We start from the raw sequence: 19,165 nt of genomic DNA on the forward strand, positions 1-19,165 counted from the left end.
ATATCTTATGCTGAAAATTCGTTACCTCAAATTGAGGAATCTAGGTGATCAATCAATCCGGGTGAACACATCTCTCTGGGAGAACAAGTCAATCCAGTGAACACGCCACTCTAGGAGAATAAGTCAATCTGGGTGAACACGTCTCTTCGGGAGACATGTCAATCCGGGTGAACACGCCTAGGAAAACAGGCCCTCCTTCTGCGTCCACACCAATGAATTTTGAGGTTGTCACTTGCATCACGAAATGAGGTAAGAGACGCTGGAAAATACCCGACGAAAATCCTCCGATGCTCAAGCCAGCGATCACCTCAAAATATATACCCACAAAAACTAGAAGCTTTTATAGCAAAAATTGAGATATATCTTGAATATCCATTTTTAAAATTTTCAAGGACTTAATCGCCAATCATTCAAGTTTACTGACTTTTAGCCCATAATGATTTAAGTCTAAACCAAACCCAATATAACGACAAATTTCAAATAACTAAAATTAAATTGAATTATATGACACCCCATGAGCATCAATATGTATTAATTAGACCGTTAACAAAATAATGTACCAATTTATCATTTTATTATTCTTTTTTACTCTTTTTCTAAATTTGCCAATATTCATCTTTCCACATACTTCTAGGATAAATATTTCTTAATACTACCTTTTTTTTAACCAATCTACAATATGTCTTCTCTTATTTTTAATACTGAAATGAGAATGTTCCACATTTTTTACATTGCTTGATTTAATAGATTAAATAAAAAATATATGATACAGTGATAATAAATTTTTTAAAAAATTTAGAATATATTTATTTTTACTTTAATATTCAAGGAAAAATACAGGATAAATGCATAATAAATATATTTGCTTTTCAAATAAAATTATTATCATTATTTTATTAACTTGTAAATGTGGTAAAGAATGATGCGATTAGGTTCTAAACCTTTGAAAAGGGGCCGGCTCAAGATTCCACGTGGCACACTAACAGCCGTTGATATGGAAAAAGTTGCTCGCTCTTTAACAGTTTGAAATTCTACTTCCCTCATATTTGAATTCTTTGACCGTTTATTTTAATCTCTGTTTTTTATTCTCTCCAGAAACACACAGTTCACACACTTGTATTCGTACTTGGAAGCACACTGCCTGCTTGTCTCTCTCTAAATTCGACATTGGATTTGCAGAGGTGTGTGTGGAGCATCGTCCTCTTGGATCTGCAGATGCTGTTTGAAGCGATCGCCTCCCGAAGCGCAGCTATTTCGAGTTTCTAAGTCGTTCGATTGTGATCCGTCGAGCTAGGTTTGGTGAAATTGAATCCTGATTGGAGCTTTTTATTGTTCAATAAAAGGTATGAAATCTGGATTTCTTAAGTTTGATTGTGATTCACACACACGAAAACGATTAATTTTTGTCCCATTTTCAGCGCTTTCTGCGGCATTTGAGGACCTTCGGACACAGGTGTGCTTAAGGTCAGATTATCTTCCTTTCACCCAATGTTTTGAGTCGGTTTCTGTTGTTTTATCATGGTTTCACTTTTCCTTTTTCGGTCTGCGACCTAGAGGCAAAATTAAAGCTTCCAATCCGAGATTTTGTAGCAATAAATACTGTAGGTGTGTATAATATACATATTGGGAAATTTTTTTGTTGAATTGATTTCGAAGTTTTGAGTTTCATACTGCCGTCCATTTGTGCATTTTGGCTACTTCGACTTTAATCGTTTCAAATCCATCAATCGGGTTAATTGTTGTTAAGAAAATCAAATAAACAGTTTCTGAATTTCATGGGCCTGCCCTGAACCACATAATTCTATCGAGAATAGAAATTTATTCATAAAGGGGCATGGAAATAGTACCTTTTGAGGTGGGATTTGTCATTTGAGTGGTTAAAGTGTTTTGGATGTTGGTATTCTGGAGCCAGTGCAAGACGTCGTTTTTGCTCAATTTATAGGATTGATTGCAAAGGATGCGTAGATAGTGGAAGATGCTGGTAATAATGCTTTGAAAAGCATATTGAAAATTGTACTGTGAAGTATGAAATTCCAATTATATGAGAGGAAACAGTGTTTGGAGAAGAAACTGCCACACAGTTTTTGGAGAAGAAACTGTTGTGGCAGTTTCCCACATTCTAATGTTGTCAATAGAATTAGGGTTAAATTAGTGTTTTGATTTTTTGACATACCAATGGGGACCATTCAGTTATGCTCTCATCCTTACTTGCTTTTCCTGAAGTAATATGCCTGGATTAAGTATGAATAAGAGGATAATGCCTACTGATTTCTTCCAAATCATTATGGTATCTAATGTTTTGGTTTTAACATTCTGACTTGTCTCTTATTTGATTTTTGTCTATCATGAAGCCTTTGACTTCATCCTTGATTGTTATATCCCCTACCTCATTGTTGGGTAGCATATAATGATATGGGAGAGACAATTTGGAGAAATTTGCCTTATCGTGGAAATTGGCGTGTATAGATCTGCGTATCTGTGAAGCAAATATGGAAAGTGATATGACAAGCACCACAACTCCAGATGGTTCCAGAGATAGTATGCAAAGATCTCGACCTTTACATGGGTAAGAAAGAGTTTTTTTTGGTTTGCTTAAAATACTTTTATAATTCATATGTTTCCGGGTTCTTCTGATGCATTTTGATTGTACAGTGTTTGTTACCCTGTTTACTTTCTTTTGACCATTTTTTGGGTTGATGTTGTCATTATTTCCTAAAAGTCCAGATTCTTTTTGGGGGTATGAGTCACTAACACAGAAAATTGAATTGCATATAGCTGTTTTGACATTTTCATAATTTTCAGCAGGAGGACAAGTGGTCCTACAAGGCGTTCCACAAAGGGACAGTGGACTGCAGAAGAGGTCTGTTAGAGTCTTTGTTTGTAATATGAACGTATCTGTCCATATCAGGAGTCTTTCCAGGATTTATTTTGTATGCATATATTTTGAAAATAGGAACTTATATATGATGTCCTTTTTTTTGTTGTGTTGAAGTATATATTTTTTCTGTGAAAATTGCAAGTCCCGCAGTACATTGCTTTCTGAGTTTTATCTGGGAAAAAACCAGGAAACTCTATGAAGGTTGTTCCCAATATGTGTTGTCGCAATCCGTTTCAATTTTTTTTCTGGATTAGAAGGGTCTACAATTTCTTGGTTTCTACCCAATGTGATGGTGTTTCTGAGAATTGAATTAATAACTACTTGTCTCCTAATTGGGCTGGTAACTTTTTGGCATGCCTCAAATTGAATATTGTTTAAATTTCCGTTAGTGATGAATTTTGAAAAACTTGTATTTTATCATGGTTGAGGAGAGTTTTGAAAAAAGAACATGATCCATGTGTGGCAGAGTTGCACAATTTCACGATAACTCACAGAAAACAAATGAATACTATCTTTGTAGAGTTTTTGGCTGTTATAGTCATGAATGCCTACATTTAAGATCTAAGTTTAAGCATGAATTGTTTAGTTTGTAGCTAATTAATTGTACTCAATAGCATTTGATAAAGTTCATTTTTATGTTTTGTTTGCATTCAGTTGTAATATTATACACTGATATAATTTTAAATAGTGTGTGGGGTCCTTTATAACATCTGCACTTTTGTCTATTGTTTAAAATTTGTGATCCTATATATCTTTTTTTCTCCTTATTTTTACAGGATGAAGTATTGTGTGTTGCTGTTCAACGTTTCAAAGGAAAAAACTGGAAAAAAATAGGTAGCAAAAAAATAAAATTGCAAATGGTGCCTTTCGTCATTTAGTACTGATCTGACTAGAAATTTGTTTGAATATCCTATGGTTTTCTGGAGTCCAAAATTCTTGTCAACTTAATTTGCAATTTATTATATAGTTTATAAATATTTTAGAACAACCTCCCTGTAAATGGAACTTTCCGACAAAATACAACTCAAAAATATGTATTCAGTATAAGTCTATCCCCATAACAGTAATGCATATCCCCAAAAGTAATGTATGTCAGCAGTCAAAAGATAATCAACATTATTAGCAAGAGTATTTGTACTTAAATCGTTGCTTAAACGACTCCTATATCCAACCTACACTGCCTGGACCCCTCTCAACCGTTCCTTTCAGCTGTTTCAAGTTTCAATAGAAACGTCCTCACATGAACGTGCAGCACACATATACAAGTATAACATCTTCAAACATATTAAGATAGACATGAAATGAAAGAGTAATTATGCCAAGCGTAAAATTTTACTCCCTGAATAAATGATGTCGGAGTAGGAATTCCCTTGGCATTAATCCTTAACATCCATGAAATTCTTGTGTGTTGTCTATTTTGTTATTTCGACTTTATAGAAAAGTCAAGTGTATTCTAATTAAGGCCGTAATTAGAGTTTTCTCCTATATCTTTTTACTCGCCCTTTTTTCGTATGGGTTTGACTTGATTACATATTCATTCCTGTATTTTATGAGTTGGCATAGTTGAGGTTTTGACAATATGACATGAACCGTTTGTAGCGGAATGTTTCAAGGATCGGACAGATGTACAGTGCTTACATAGGTGGCAGAAGGTTCTTAATCCAGAACTTGTCAAAGGTCCATGGTCAAAAGAGGTTAGGCACTTTTTCTTTTCTTCCTTCTGGATTTGACTCCCTGCTTCCACCCTCGGTTGAATGTAACTCTCTCATTTGTGTTGGCTACTTGAATATTTCACGAGAGCCCATCTAATACTTCTTTTAATATCTGATAGGAGGATGAAATCATGATTGAGTTAGTGAATACATATGGTCCAAAAAAGTGGTCTACCATTGCACAGCATCTCCCTGGACGGATTGGGAAACAATGTCGGGAAAGGTAAACTTGTAGGAGTTTATCTTGATCTCTAGAGTTTCCCCTTGATGTTTATATAAATATTTCATTATTAAAAGCACTTTCTATTTATATGCTTTCAAAGTTTATGAACAAAGCATGTATAAAAGTTTATGCTTAATTTCAGAGTTAAATATTCAATCCGTCGAGGTGCAACTTTTTAATCTTGTCCATAAGCTTAGTAGACAATTTCATTTCTTATATCTTGTTGTCTGTAAGCTGCAGTGTATGATTCCATTTCTGATATCTTCTCTCTGCAGTGTGTTTTATCTATTAATAATGTTCGTTTTTTTGCAGATGGCACAATCATCTGAATCCTAACATAAACAAAGAAGCATGGACACAAGATGAGGAATTGGCTTTGATTCATGCGCACCAAATTTATGGAAATAAGTGGGCAGAGTTGACTAAGTTTTTACCTGGGAGGTACTTGAATGCATGCTAATTACAAGAAAAATAATGTTATGCTGTTATCAAATATGAGCTTTCATATGTAAATTACCAATATATCATTTATATATTCTATTTATTACTCCTCAAGAGAGGTCTGTGTGCTATCAGGACTGACAATGCAATTAAAAATCATTGGAATAGCTCTGTCAAGAAAAAGATAGACATTTATATGGCATCAGGGTTACTTTCACAGCTCCAAGGTCCACCTCTTGTTACCAATGCACAAAAATCAGCAGCATCGTCTTCGTCCAAAGCACAACAGAGTAGTGAAGACGGTAGTGTTGTTAGAGATGGAGTAGAATTGGAAGAAGTTTCTGAGTGTAGTCAAGGTTCAGTTATGGCTGGTTTGTCTCAATGCACAAATCATGTGGTTAATTCAACAATAGAACTTAATAGAGGGATTGGCAGAGTTACTGAAGAATCCAGCGCAGTGCCATGTTCTGAAGATTATCTTCCTGCAATTCGTGAAGTTTCATATTCCATACCAGAAGTTCCTTGCGAATTTGGTAGTTCTTCTAAGTTCCTTGAACAAGTTTTCTCTTTAGACTGGACGACATTTGCTGGAAAAGATTTTCAGTTAAGTCCAAATGAGCTACTTGACATGTCTTTGCTGGATCTGGGGCGAGAATCATCTGGACAATTCCTGTCATCTTTGAGTGTCATGGAAAACCATGAAACGGTACCCTTTCCGCCAGAGACTCCTATGGGAGCACCAACATCGATGGAAAACACAATGGTGAATTCTGATTTTCATAATTTTGTAGCTGATTCAGATTGTAGAATGGTGTACCCTGACGTGGGCCATGATGGATACTGTCCCTTAGAAAATGTAATTTCCCATATCGATGGAGCTGCAGAGCCATTGGTTCACCACTCTTTGAGTTTTCAGATTCCTGAGGATGGGAACTTTACTTCACAGTCTTGTTATATGCCATCTGATATGCTTGGAATCTCATATAGTCAACCTCTGCCTGTTCCTACTCACCTTCCTTCTGATGATGGTTCACTTATGTTTGATATGAAGTCAAATCAGCATAGCTATTTTTCGATCAGTAATACAGCACAAGAATCTCTTTTACCTTGCACGAATGAAGGTTTTACAAATGCAAAATATTCTAATTGCTCTCCGAGCGAAGATATGTCCAATCAGACAGCAGGATTGTCGACAGTAGTCCCAGCCAATGATTTTGTTTTGGCACCATCAAATGATTCTGAAAATTTTTCTTCCGGGGACAAAGATCCTGCTGCAACCAATGAACAAAAGGACTTGGGAGCTTTATTTTATGAGCCTCCTCGTTTTCCAAGCCTAGATATACCTTTCTTTAGTTGTGATCTTATACAGTCTGGAAGTGACATGCATCAAGAGTACAGTCCACTTGGCATTCGCCAACTAATGATATCTTCTATGACTCCATTCAAACTATGGGATTCCCCGACAAGAGATGATAGTCCACATGCTGTTCTGAAAAGTGCCGCCAAATCTTTTACCACAACACCATCAATACTGAAAAAAAGACACCGTGATTTGGTATCTCCTTTGTCTGAACAGAGAGGTGAAAAGAAGCTTGGAGGTGATTCAAACCAAGAGTCGTTCTCCAACCTGACCAATGATTTTTCCCGGTTAGAGGTCATGTTTGATTTGTGTGTAAACCATAGACGACCATTGACAGATATATCTTCAAACAACAACAAAAACATCGAAACATCATATGTAGGAAAAGAAAACGTGGCTCCAGCTTGTGAAAAGGTGAAAAAGGAAATTAATGAAATGAATGTTGTTCCAGATAGCACAATGCAGCAGAAAGCATTACATATCATCGATTTTAAAAAGGTAACCGAACAGACTTCTATCACAGAAGTCAAAACCAAGGCCGAAACAGTGGAATCGGTTAGTGCCTCTTTTTTTTCCCTTGAAAGGTGTGAGGAGGGTCGTTGTGTGATGTCTGAATCTTGCAAATCCAAATAGTTGCTGCTTTCTTCGATAATTTGGGCTCTCGATTTGATACTGTTATATATAGTTTGTCGCTAGTGCATGGCTTTTTAGGGTTCCTAGGTGTTTTACTTTTGTAAAGTTTGATTTTAAAGTTAATTTAAATCATGATTACTTTTCCATTTTGACAGAAAAGAGAGTTCTCTGGAATCTTTGTTGAACATGATATGAATGACATGCACCTCTTTTCTCCTGACCGCTTCGGCTGTATGAGTGACAGATCAATTGGTCCAAGTGCTAGATCTCTAGGAAATCAGTATCCTAGAAGACTAGATGCTGTACCAAAACATGGAGCTATTTTATCTTCATCTGAAACTCCCTCTTTGTCTGTTGTTTGTTCTCCTAGGCTGCTTGCAAAGAATGATAGGACTACTGTGGTCATAACTACGGCTCTCCAATCCATGAGTCCTTCAGAGAAGAAAGTCGAAAGTTCTGGCAAAGGTTTAGTTGTTGAAAACAATAACCTGTAAGATGAGTTCCATTTCCTGTTTTATTATGTTCTATTTTTGTGCTCGGTACTTCATTGTGTACCATTTGTTTTTTATTGGCCATGGTGTCATAGAGTGTTTTTATTTCCTTTAGATATGTAGACACCCCATTCAAGAGGAGTATAGAATCTCCTTCGGCATGGAAATCCCCTTGGTTTATCAACAGTTTTGTGCCAGGGCCCAGAGTTGATACAGACATAACAATTGAGGTTAGAAGATATTCTTTCCGTCAAATTTTTAATGTCAATTTTTAAAAATATTTCAGCTCTCATATTTGGAAGTTTTGTAGGACATCGGGTACTTTTTAAGCCCAGGTGACAGAAGTTACGATGCGATTGGATTAATGAAGCAATTAGGAGAGCACACAGCTGGTGCATTCGCTGATGCTCAAGAGGTTTTGGGAAATGAAACTCCAGAAACAATATTGAAAGCAAAATGCGAAGAGAAGGAGAACCAAAATGTAAACTGTCAGGCAGAGCATCATTCCGTTTCAGCTTCAACTTTTCTGGTACACTTGCTAAGGACTGTTTTGAGAAACTTCCTTTTTTCTCTTTATTTTCTACTTCAACTTGGTGTTTGTATTATCAGTGGGCGGAAAGCCATCATGTTTTTTTGCCTGGTCAAAGAACAGGGGACGGGACTGGAGGGATAGCTCCCTCCAACCCCCACACCTGACACAAGCACACATGGTCCCAAGCTCAATTAATTTGCATTAAATAGATATTAAATTTTATTTTTTCCAGTGGAAGTGAAATATTATATCCAGTGAGTGAGGATTACAAGAGTTTTTCCATAGGAAATGTTCAAGCTGTAAGGTGTGTTTAATATAAAAGTGCAAAAATACTAAATTTGTGTGCATCAGATTTAGGTGTTGTGTGTCGGTGTTGTAAACACCGTTCACAACATGTAGCGGAATGTATTATTTATCACACACATAAACTTTGATAACCAGAATAAGACGGATTAAATTATGTACAATTATCAATACTTATACAATGTCTCAAGTCAAAATAATCACTAAAAAACTTATAAATCGTTTACAAAACCCAATACTACTGACAACGTATAAAAAATATATTCCTTGACAACCCAAGGAAATAAAGTGCATCTAAAATACACCGAATAAAATCACAGATGCAGATATTATGTTGCTTAAAACAGAAACCTCCAAGAACTCTTCAACCAACGCTCCACACGAGTGTTGTTCTTCGAGTGTCTTCAACACGGATCAGCAACACAACAAAGCAATATCTTGATCAAGAAAAACCTTCTGATCAACAATCTTCAGTGCTCACTATTTTCTTTCTCTGTCAAAAAACCACACTGCGCGACTGTCCTAGCTCTCTATATTTATATCATTTATTTGACCTAGAGTTCATTCAATAAAAGGGTCCTATAATATATGGAAACAAGAGTTTCATTAGTAATAAAACTCTTTTAATCAAGGATAAAATATCCAAGGATAAGTACCAAATTAGAACAAATCCTATATCATCTAGAGACAAATCTCAGAGTCTAGAAATGTCAAACTCTAAATTGATATTATCAATATAGTATAATAATTAAGGAATAATATATTCCTTTCAATCTCCTCTTTTTTGCCTTTATGGACAAAAAACCCAAAAATGATAATCTTGTATATCCTGTTAAGCTCCCCCTGAGTTAGAATTTATCTCCCCCTGAATTAAATGTGTTAGAGCAGTGTTGTGACGTTGGTGTTGTTGACAGTGTTGTCAACACGAACCTAGAACACTCGAAGACATAAGAAAGAATTTTCATATCACTGGAATGCTAACATATGTTACACCCGCATTAAACCATCACACACAAAATAGCATCACAGACTACAGATCATCTTTATCAATTCTTGATCTTCATCTGTATCCATGAGCTCATCTATCTCATCAGCTCCTCCAGACGCTTCAACATCAACATCATCCATTTTCATTTTCATTTTTGGTTCATACTCCCCCTTTTTGACCAGAATGAACGCCGACCTCCAAAAGTAGCATGTACTCAGGAACCTGTTCTTCATAATAACGATGAGTTCCTTGGCATTTTGGATTTGCTTAAGGCCAAAATAGATCCGAGCCTGTAGATGAGAGGTAGATAGCATAACAAATCCATCAGAAGTTGGAGTGGATGAGGATGTCGACAACATCGGTCACAGACCAAGGAAGATCCAATTTCATGTTCCATTTGAAGTATGGTAGCGCAATCTTTAGTGTCTCGCCCATATCAGAGAGAGACTCATCAATGTCCTTGACGAATCCCTGAGATTCCAGAATCCCATAGATCAGGGACGGAAATGGCAACCTGGTTGATTTCAATCCGTTCTCCACGAATTGTAGAACAGTCTTGAACACCAGTTTCCCAAAATTGAAAGAACGTCCCGTACCAATAGCAAATAGGACAAGGGCTTGAGGCCTGTAACCACAGGTGTTGGAAGAGAGAGTTCAGTTGTGGACAGTTGTTTTATGCAAGACATAATAAAAGGTCAGTTTTGCTGCAGAGAGACGCTTAGGGCGACTTGGAAATTGTGTGATCGGCCCACCCGTGAGAACAGAGGTGATGTCATTAATGTATGTAGTAATTTCATCCTCTTCATCAGATGGGGTATTATAGAATGTATTGATCACATCAGGAGAGAATTTGAAAATATTATCCTGTAGAAAAATTCTCCCAAATTTGACTGACCGATCACTCCTACACTTGAGATGAAATTGCAGTATAACTCCATAACTGGTTTTCTAGCGTAGGGAAGCACGGCGCACACCGTTGCTCCAATTCCTCGAGTTTTGAAAAAGACATTCAGATTTTGCCTTTCATACGCTTCAATGTCAACGTTTCTTTCTTCAATGAATCCTCGATTCACATAAAGGGGCCATTGAGATAAGGCAGACTCAGAGTAGAATTTTGTGGGGAAGCACGTACCCAAATCATAGTCGTCGGAATCAATGTTGTCCTCGGTGTTGACAACACGAGCCTCAACATCAGCAACGTCTTCAGACGGCCCAATATCCGGATCTGAACTTTCTTCAGATCGGACTCGAAGTCAGAGTCAGAAGACGAACTATCAAAAAAGTTAGGGCGATTATCTTGAAATGCTCTGAGCATTTATTCATCAAGTTCTTCAATATCAGAGCTGACTTGATGTAAAGAAACTCAGCTAGTGATTGTTCATCATCAGAGGATTAGGATCACTAGGACCTGAAACTTTTTTCAGCTCAGCAGTGGATGATGATTGATGATGATTGAACAGATGAGGATGATGTTGTGCTCTTCGCTGTAATAGTAGGTTTCGGTCTTGCGATCAATTCGAAGTCTTCATCATCGGAGTCATCTCCGGATGAGAAATCAGGATCCAAAAGATTTTTGGTGGAGGAAGAGGCTCGAAACTTCTTGGAATGCACAAAATTAGGGTCATACCCTGCCTGTCTCTTGGAACGCCTTGGTTGAGGAAGTACAAGAAAAACCCGATTCAATTATTTGAAATCCGGCTGATTGTTGACATCAATTTCGTTACCGGGCTCTCATGGAGCGATGGTCTCAAGTGGCGTGGGGTTTTCAGCAACTGCGACCAACTGAAACAGATTTTCAGCAGCGGTTCAGGTGGCGGTGTTGTGGGTGGTGTTTCCACATGTGACGGAACACCACTGCGGCCAGCCATTTCACTTCGAAGATCCTGAGGGTCGTAGCCAGAGCCAGCCATCTGTGAATAGAAGATGGAGAGTATGTATTAATTGAGCAAAGAAAAGAAATGCACAGAGGGTAATATGCGAGAGGAAATTATCGAAATTGGAGTAAAGTATATTTCAGTATTCACAATCACAAAACATAAATACCCTAGGGTTCAACGGTAATAAGGACAAACACCGTAGAATCCCTGCCGGCTATAACAGATCATACGAGATTTCTAACTGTAACTTTTTCGAAATTAATCCTAATCCCTAATCGACATTTTACCCTAACAGTTAACAGTAAAGTGAATTCAAATTAATATATCCTCCTATTTTAGTTATAACGCCGCATCGAATTAACCATTGATGTATATGCAACCACATAAATTCAAAATAAAGAAAATCAGGGTTTTTTTCAAATGTTGTGTGTTAGACACTGATACTTCGCTGACCATAATTAATTCACGAAAAATCAAGATGCATGTCCTAATTATGCCTTAAATATGATGAAATATTATAACAATCAGGCAGTGAACAAATTGTGGTATGTCTGAAATTGGTGTTGGCAGCACCCCTGGGTTTGAGTCAATCTTCCACAAAATTTCTTTTGAATTAGTAACGGTAGCTCCCACACTAGAAGAACAGTCTTCAATGGACTCCTCTAGGTAGCTTTTTCTATTATTATTTTGACTTCGAAGTGGTAACTCTCATACTAGAAGAACGGTTTTCAATGGACTCTTCTTGGCAGCTTTTTCCATTTTCTCCTAAGCTATATTTTTATTCTCCTCTTTACTGTTTTACTCATTTTCACTCATATTTTCCAACTCACTTTTTCACATTGGACAAGATCATTATTTCCATGAACATCCTCAACTACTTGATGACTTGGATTGAACATAAATCAATTTTCAATACTTGATTGGAAGTTTGACACTTGGCAGAGAATACCTTTTAGAAATTGCCGTTACTGTTCAGACTTTACACAAAAACAGGATGAATGTGAGTATGCATTAATACTAGCATCCTATTAAAGATCATGCATGCTTGGTGTTGTCACAGGTGTTGTAACGCCCACGACAACATGCATGAGTAATCATTGTGCTCACAAGCTGAGAGACTTTCGAATGTTGGAAAATCTCTAAAAATCTAAAGGTTTCGTGAATCTATCAACTAGTTTCTTCTCAGTCCAACAAACTCCATCTGAATTATATATTTTTCAACCAAATCTCGAATTAAGTTGTGCCTTATGTCAATATGTTTTGTTCGAGCGTGTTGAATTGGATTTTTAGAAATATCAATGACACTAGAATTGTCACAATAAATAATCATGGTATCGTTGTGAAAGCCACAGCCCTCAATCATTTGGTTCATCCACACAAGTTGTGAGACTACCAGCTGCCACATGTTCAGACTAAGCAGTGGATAAGGACACACAATTTTGCTTCCTACTGTACCATGACACCAGATTATTCTCTAGGTAGAAACAACCGCCAATTGTACTCTTCCTATCATTTAGATCACCAGTCCAGTCAGCATCAGGAAAGCCTATTAAATTCGTGTTGGTCTCTTGTGTGTACCGTAATCTTAAATCAAGTGTACCTGCTATGTTTTTTAGAATACGTTTAACAACTTTTAAATGTGATATTTTAGGGTTTGTTTGGTACCTGACACACAGACAAACACTGAACATGATGTCGGGGCTACTAGCAGTAAGATATAAAAGACTACCAATGATGCTGCAGTAGAGGGTGTTGTCAACACTGTCAACAACATCGTCTCTGGACAGTTTTTTACTAGACCCAATGAGAGTTCTCATGTTTTTGACATTTTCATTTGAGAATTTCTTGATCAAGTTTTTGACATACTTGGATTGACATAAAAATATACTATCATGCAATTGTTTAATTTGCAATCCAAAAAGAAATTTAACTCTCCTACCATGCTCATTTCAAATTGTGATGACATTTATTCAACAAAGTTATCAACCAGTTTTTGTGATGAAGCACCAAAGATAATGTCATCTACATAAATTTGACAGATCAAAATATCATGCTTCAATTTTTGAATAAAGAGGGTTTTATCAAATTTACCTCGTTTAAAGCTCAAGTTTATCAAATAATCAGTCTAACCCACCATACCATGCTCGTGGAGCCTGTTTTAATCCATAAATAGCCTTCTTCAGCTTGTAAACATGGTCCAGGTGATGTGGACCTTCAAATCCTTTTGGTTGACTTACATAGACTTCCTCATTCAAAATCCCATTTAAAAACGCATTTTTTACGTCCATTTGACACCACTTCATGCACATGTGGCATGTTATCGCAAACAACAGTCGGACAGACTCAATTCGGGCTACAAGAGCAAATGTTTCATCAAAATCCACCCCCTCAATCTGTGTATACCCTTAAGCAGCCAACCATGCTTTGTTTCTAATGACATTACCGGCTTCATCAATTTTGTTTTTGAAGATCCATTTAGTTCCGATTACATTTACAATTTTAGGTTTTGGAACTAAATCCCACACATCATTGTGTACAAACTGTTCAAGTTCTTAATGCATGGCATTGATCCAAAATTCGTCTTTTAATGCATCATCAATATTTTTTGGTTCAACGTGTGACACGAAGCAAGAGTGACTTACCTGGGAGTACACGGAGTTCATGCATACTGACCCAATCATCTTTCGATAGTCGACTTTCTCCTTTTTCCTTGTCTGCACATTTTCATGTACTTCACCGATGATGGGTGATTTTTCTGAATTTTGCTGAGAATTTCTTTTCCACCATTGATTACCGCATCATCATCTTCATTCTTATTATCCACTGTTTCTGTGCAGCTTAGTTGCAGTGTTGTGCTGGGTGTTGCAACACTTGGCACATCACCAGCCTCAACACCAGTTCTGGTCAGTGACTCGCATGTGTCCAGCAATCGTTCTACATCATCCTCCATTGTTTTACCTGCCAGATCTGCAAGATCATCAAACACAATGTTAATGGACAAAATAGTCGTCCTGGTTAGTAGATTGAATACACGGTAAACACGTATGTTCGTAGAATATCCAAGAAATAGACATTTGTGACTTTTGGAATCAAACTTTGCTAGATGATGTCGATCATTTAACACATAAAATACATATCCAAAGATATGAAAATAGTTGAGGTTTGGCCTCCTTCCCATGATAATCTCATAAGAGGTCATAGTGGAACCACTCCTTAAATATACATGATTTGAAATATGACATGTCATGTTCAGGGCCTCTGCCCAAAAACGTTTTGAGATATTTTTAGAACTCAGCATGACTCGAGCCATTTCTTGCGAGGTTCGATTTTCCTTTGAGCTAAACTATTTTGTTGAGGAGTCTTAGGGCTGAAAATTCATGAGTTATTCCCTTTTTATAACATAAAGCAAATTGAGAGTTTTCAAACTCCTTACCATGATTGGTTTTGATCTTACCAACAGTCAGATTATGCAAGTTTGCAATCCTAGCATGCAGTTTTTTAAAAACATCTAACAAGTCTGATTTATCTCTAAGAAAGCTTACCCAAGGAAAACTCGAGAAATCATCAACACTGACAAATGAGTTTTTCTTACCACCCAGGCTCTCGACTTTCATTGGACCTGTGAGATCCATATGCAGGAGTTCAAGACACACCGTGTTGTCCAAAAGTGTTGCAACACTTGATGTGGAACTTGGGTTTGCTTTCTTTTTTTGCATGGTCCACAAACATATGCAGTTCCTGAGCTTAAATTGGGTATACCTCGTGCAACATCATACTTACTAAGATACTTCAACGTCTTGAAGTTTGCATGACCCAATTTCTGATGCCATAAGTCGAGTTCGCTTACTTTGCTATTTCGGTAAGCATGGCCTTCACCCACTTGGTAGCAGTTGTCCCATTGTCGAATTATCATATACTTGCAATGTTAGTTTTTTATTGACGTATAAAGGACATTGCATTGAATTACATCTTTGGATACCCAAACTTTCTTCACGGGAGGTTTCTTGGCTGCTGTGTTGCGCTTGGTATTGGGCAACACCCGGTTTGTATGCTAGTTCATGTAGTCATCTCTCAGTTTAAAACAAAAAGGTTTGATGTGACCTGACGTATGACAGTAGTGGGAAATAAAACGACGCTTTATTTGTTTCGGCTTTTGCACTGAATCTGGCTTCTTGGTTGGAAGAGAGTCTTCACCACAAAGGATCAGTCTTCGAAGGAATCAGGAGTGACTTTCTCTTCCTTTACAAAAACAGTTGATTGTGATCCAGAGTTGGAAGTTTCTCCATGTTCATATGTACTTTTACGTATCCAAGATCAGCTCTACTGTCCTTTCCCATCATTAGCATTGAATCAAGTTTTGTTGAACTCGAGTTGAATTTTGCAAGTGTTTTCGAGGCCTTCTCAAGATCATCCTTGACTTTGCAAAGCTCAAGATCTTTTTTACTTGGCACAACTTTAAGTCGAGAGACGCACTCTTTTAGATTTGCATTCTCTTTTGAGATGATCGAATTTATCTTATTTCTTTTGATCCAATCTTCGTACAGCTCTGCATACATGTTTTGCACACTTTCTAAGGTGAGTTCATCAGAATCAACATCCTGGATTTCTTGATTGCTCGAGTTACCGTGAGTTTTAACATTGAGACACAAAGATTTTGAAGTAGTGTTGCGACCTGAGGCAACACCTAGCTGGTTGACTTGCAGCCAGCATTTTTCCTTAAAAACATCAGACTAGGAAGAGTGATCTCCTTTACTGGATTCCAGTTCTTCTTCCGAGTTGTCATCACTCAAGGAGACTGTCATTTCTTTGTTCTTATGAAGTCTGTTGGCACATTCATTTGCGTAATGATGGAAGGGAGAACATTTTCTGCATTGTACCGAATCGAGTCTTTTAAGATCTGGTCAAGCCATTAATTCATTCCTCGGTCTAAGATGTCCTTGAGAAAGTGCAGGTGTCTTACTCTTTTCAGCAAGGACAGACGGATGTTTCGGTGGTTAAATTGTTTTCTTTTTGTCTCTCATCCTTTTTAGGTAATCACCGAATTTCTTCGTAATCAAGGTTAGACTCATTTACTTCCTGAATTAATTCATCGAAGGAGTCGTCAGAAACTTGCAGTGCAACATCCTTCCCTTTGTCTCTTTTTTGTAAGTCTAGATTCATCTCGAATGTTCTGAGCGAGCTGATTAAATCTTCCAGGTTAGCTGATTAGTCTTTTATTCGACATAGGATCATCGAGATTAAAGACTTCTTTTGCAATATCACTCAGTCTTCGATCATATTCAACAATAGTCTACATCGACACTAGGAGGTGACCAACCATCCAAAACTCATCGCCAAGCCCTTTCTTCAATGGATTTATTGTAAACTCTAATCTTGACTTTCAAAAGTGCATCGTTGGATCCATCTATAATCGGTGGTCGAAAAGCAGAGTTAACAGACAACACGTCCATTGTACTTTTGCCTGTTTAAACAAGAAAATAACCATAATCAACACTTAGTATATCAAGAGTTGGTCCTGATACCACTTGTAAAGTGTGTTTAACATAAAAGTGCAAAAACACTAAATTTGCGTGTATCAGATTTAGGTGTTGTGTGTCGGTGTTGTCAACACCGTTCATAACATGCAGCGGAATGTATTATTTATCACACACATAAACTTTGATAATCAGAATAAGACGGATTAAATTATGTATAAGTATTCTGTCAGTTGTACATATAGCGGAATGTATTATTTATCACACACATAAATTTTGATAACCAGAATAAGACGGATTAAATTAATTATGTACAAGTATGAATACTTGTACAATGTCTCGGGGCAAAATAATCACTAGAAAACTTGTAAATCATTTACAAAACCCAATCCTAGTGACACATATAAAAGCTATATTTCTTGACAACCCAAGAAAATAAAGTGCATCTAAAATACACCAGATAAAATTCACAGATGCAGATATTATGTTGCTTAAATCAGAAACCGCCAAGGACTCTTCAACCAACATTTTACACGAGTGTTGTTCTTCGAGTGTCTTCAACACGGACAGCAACACAGCAAAGCAATATCTTGATCTCGAAAAACCTTCTGGTCAACAATCTTCAGCGCTCACTATTTTCTTTCTTCGTCAAAAACCACACCGCGCGACCGTCCCAGCTCTTTATATTTATATCATTTATTTGACATAGAGTTCATTCCATAAAAGAGTCCTATAAAACTCTTTTAATCAATGATAAAATATCTAGGGATAAATAGCAAATTAGAACAAATCTTACAATATCTAAAGATAAAATTAAATCATATCTCATAGTTTAAAAAGATAAATTTCTAAATTGATATTATCAATATAGTAGAATAATTGAGGAATAATATATTCCTTTCACAAGCCATCGTGTTACGTTTATGTAGGTCAATGGGCGGAGCAAGGGGCACTCAACAGATGGTTCCCCCTCAAAATTATAGATGTTATCTTGTTTTGTCCCTTCCAAGTTACCCAGTGAGTGTTGCAAGGGTTTCTACTTGGGAAACGTTAATTTTCGTTAAAATCTGGAACTTTAGTCCAAGAATAAGCCATTCCCAATACGTATGAGGGTCTGGCAATGTCACTTAATTCACCGTACGTCTAGAGCCTAGAAACATGTAATCCCTGGTGTTATATGGTATGGCTTGGTGATTATGATAGTTATAGCAGCAATCAGTTACAGAAACATATGTTGTGATAGGAAAGGATTTGAGAGTGGATTTACAAGTGTACCTTTTCTCGTTCATTGCATCTTTTTGGTCAAAAATTATTTTGCCCTGTATACCAAGTTACTTTGAAAGCCAACCACTCAATATAAGTTGAGCATTATTAATTATCTGGTGCGCTTGTGTTTGAAATTGTTTCGTTCTGTGATGTTTGTGCATGCACAACTTCCCCAATTTGGTGAGAAGCTCTACGTCACATTTTCCATCAAAAATAAAAAAGATCTAGTTTTTCGTCGACTCTTCTCCAAATTGTCTAGTAAAACTATTTTTCTTCGAAAATTCCTTCGCAGGCGGAGAGACGAATACTTGATTTTAGTGAATGTGGAACACCTGGAAGATAAACTGGAAAAATCTCGAGCAGGTAATAGTTGTACAAGTCCCTATTCTTGTTCTTATTTGGTGAAGAAAGGTGTTAGCAGAGTTAAGTGTAAAGCGATAATAACTACAATATGTAAGTGTAATATTTGAGATTCAATTATTATATGGCGATGATACATAATGTGTAACATTTCATTTTAATTTATTAGATGAATCATTTGTTGATATTCTACTGTATCAGACAGAACATAAGAAAGATGAGGATGAAATTTACCCAAATGTTTGGTGCTTGATTGTTGATTTGTATGAATTTGATTCAATTTATAAACATAAATGAATTGATCAGAATGTGTTCTAAAGAGAAGATTGTTGATTACTTTTGACTCTTTATTTCTTGGGGGTAAATATTTCTGAATATATGTAAATGAATTGCTCAAATTGTTTGATGGTAATTTTATTAAACCTAATTGCTGATATCAAAATCTGTGTAAATAAAAAATACGTTAATGACTAACCTCAAAATTTTTCACCTTTTATCGATCCATAACAACATATCGATGTGAATTTGTGATGTTTGTTCTGACATTAAAGTCCCAATAGAAGATGAAGAGTACAAATCAACTCGAGTTAGGAAATAAAAATTGTGCCAGGAAAAAACCAAGTTAGA

At 36.7% G+C, this 19,165-nt stretch overlaps 1 protein-coding gene across 3 annotated transcripts; it reads left to right on the forward strand.

The window, feature by feature from the left end:
* Window positions 1–1,077: 1,077 nt before the first annotated feature.
* Window positions 1,078–18,725, forward strand: LOC142541922 (transcription factor MYB3R-1-like). 3 transcript variants are annotated; one of them, XM_075648372.1, is made up of 14 exons: window positions 1,078–1,343; window positions 1,419–1,464; window positions 2,352–2,566; window positions 2,803–2,860; window positions 3,655–3,712; window positions 4,478–4,572; window positions 4,710–4,813; window positions 5,126–5,254; window positions 5,390–7,169; window positions 7,403–7,737; window positions 7,854–7,968; window positions 8,049–8,267; window positions 14,276–14,472; window positions 18,471–18,725. In XM_075648372.1, exons 3-14 carry the CDS (start codon window positions 2,490–2,492, stop codon window positions 18,646–18,648), a joined length of 3,345 nt encoding a protein of 1,114 aa, XP_075504487.1. In that variant the 5' UTR covers window positions 1,078–1,343; window positions 1,419–1,464; window positions 2,352–2,489; the 3' UTR covers window positions 18,649–18,725. The 3 variants fall into 3 exon arrangements, with proteins under 3 accessions (XP_075504487.1, XP_075504490.1, XP_075504491.1); XM_075648375.1 differs by having other exon boundaries at window positions 2,806–2,860; XM_075648376.1 differs by lacking the exon at window positions 14,276–14,472.
* Window positions 18,726–19,165: the final 440 nt, after the last annotated feature.

This window comes from Primulina tabacum, chromosome 1, assembly GCF_025594145.1.
Source record: "Primulina tabacum isolate GXHZ01 chromosome 1, ASM2559414v2, whole genome shotgun sequence".
Taxonomy (NCBI): Eukaryota; Viridiplantae; Streptophyta; class Magnoliopsida; order Lamiales; family Gesneriaceae; genus Primulina; species Primulina tabacum.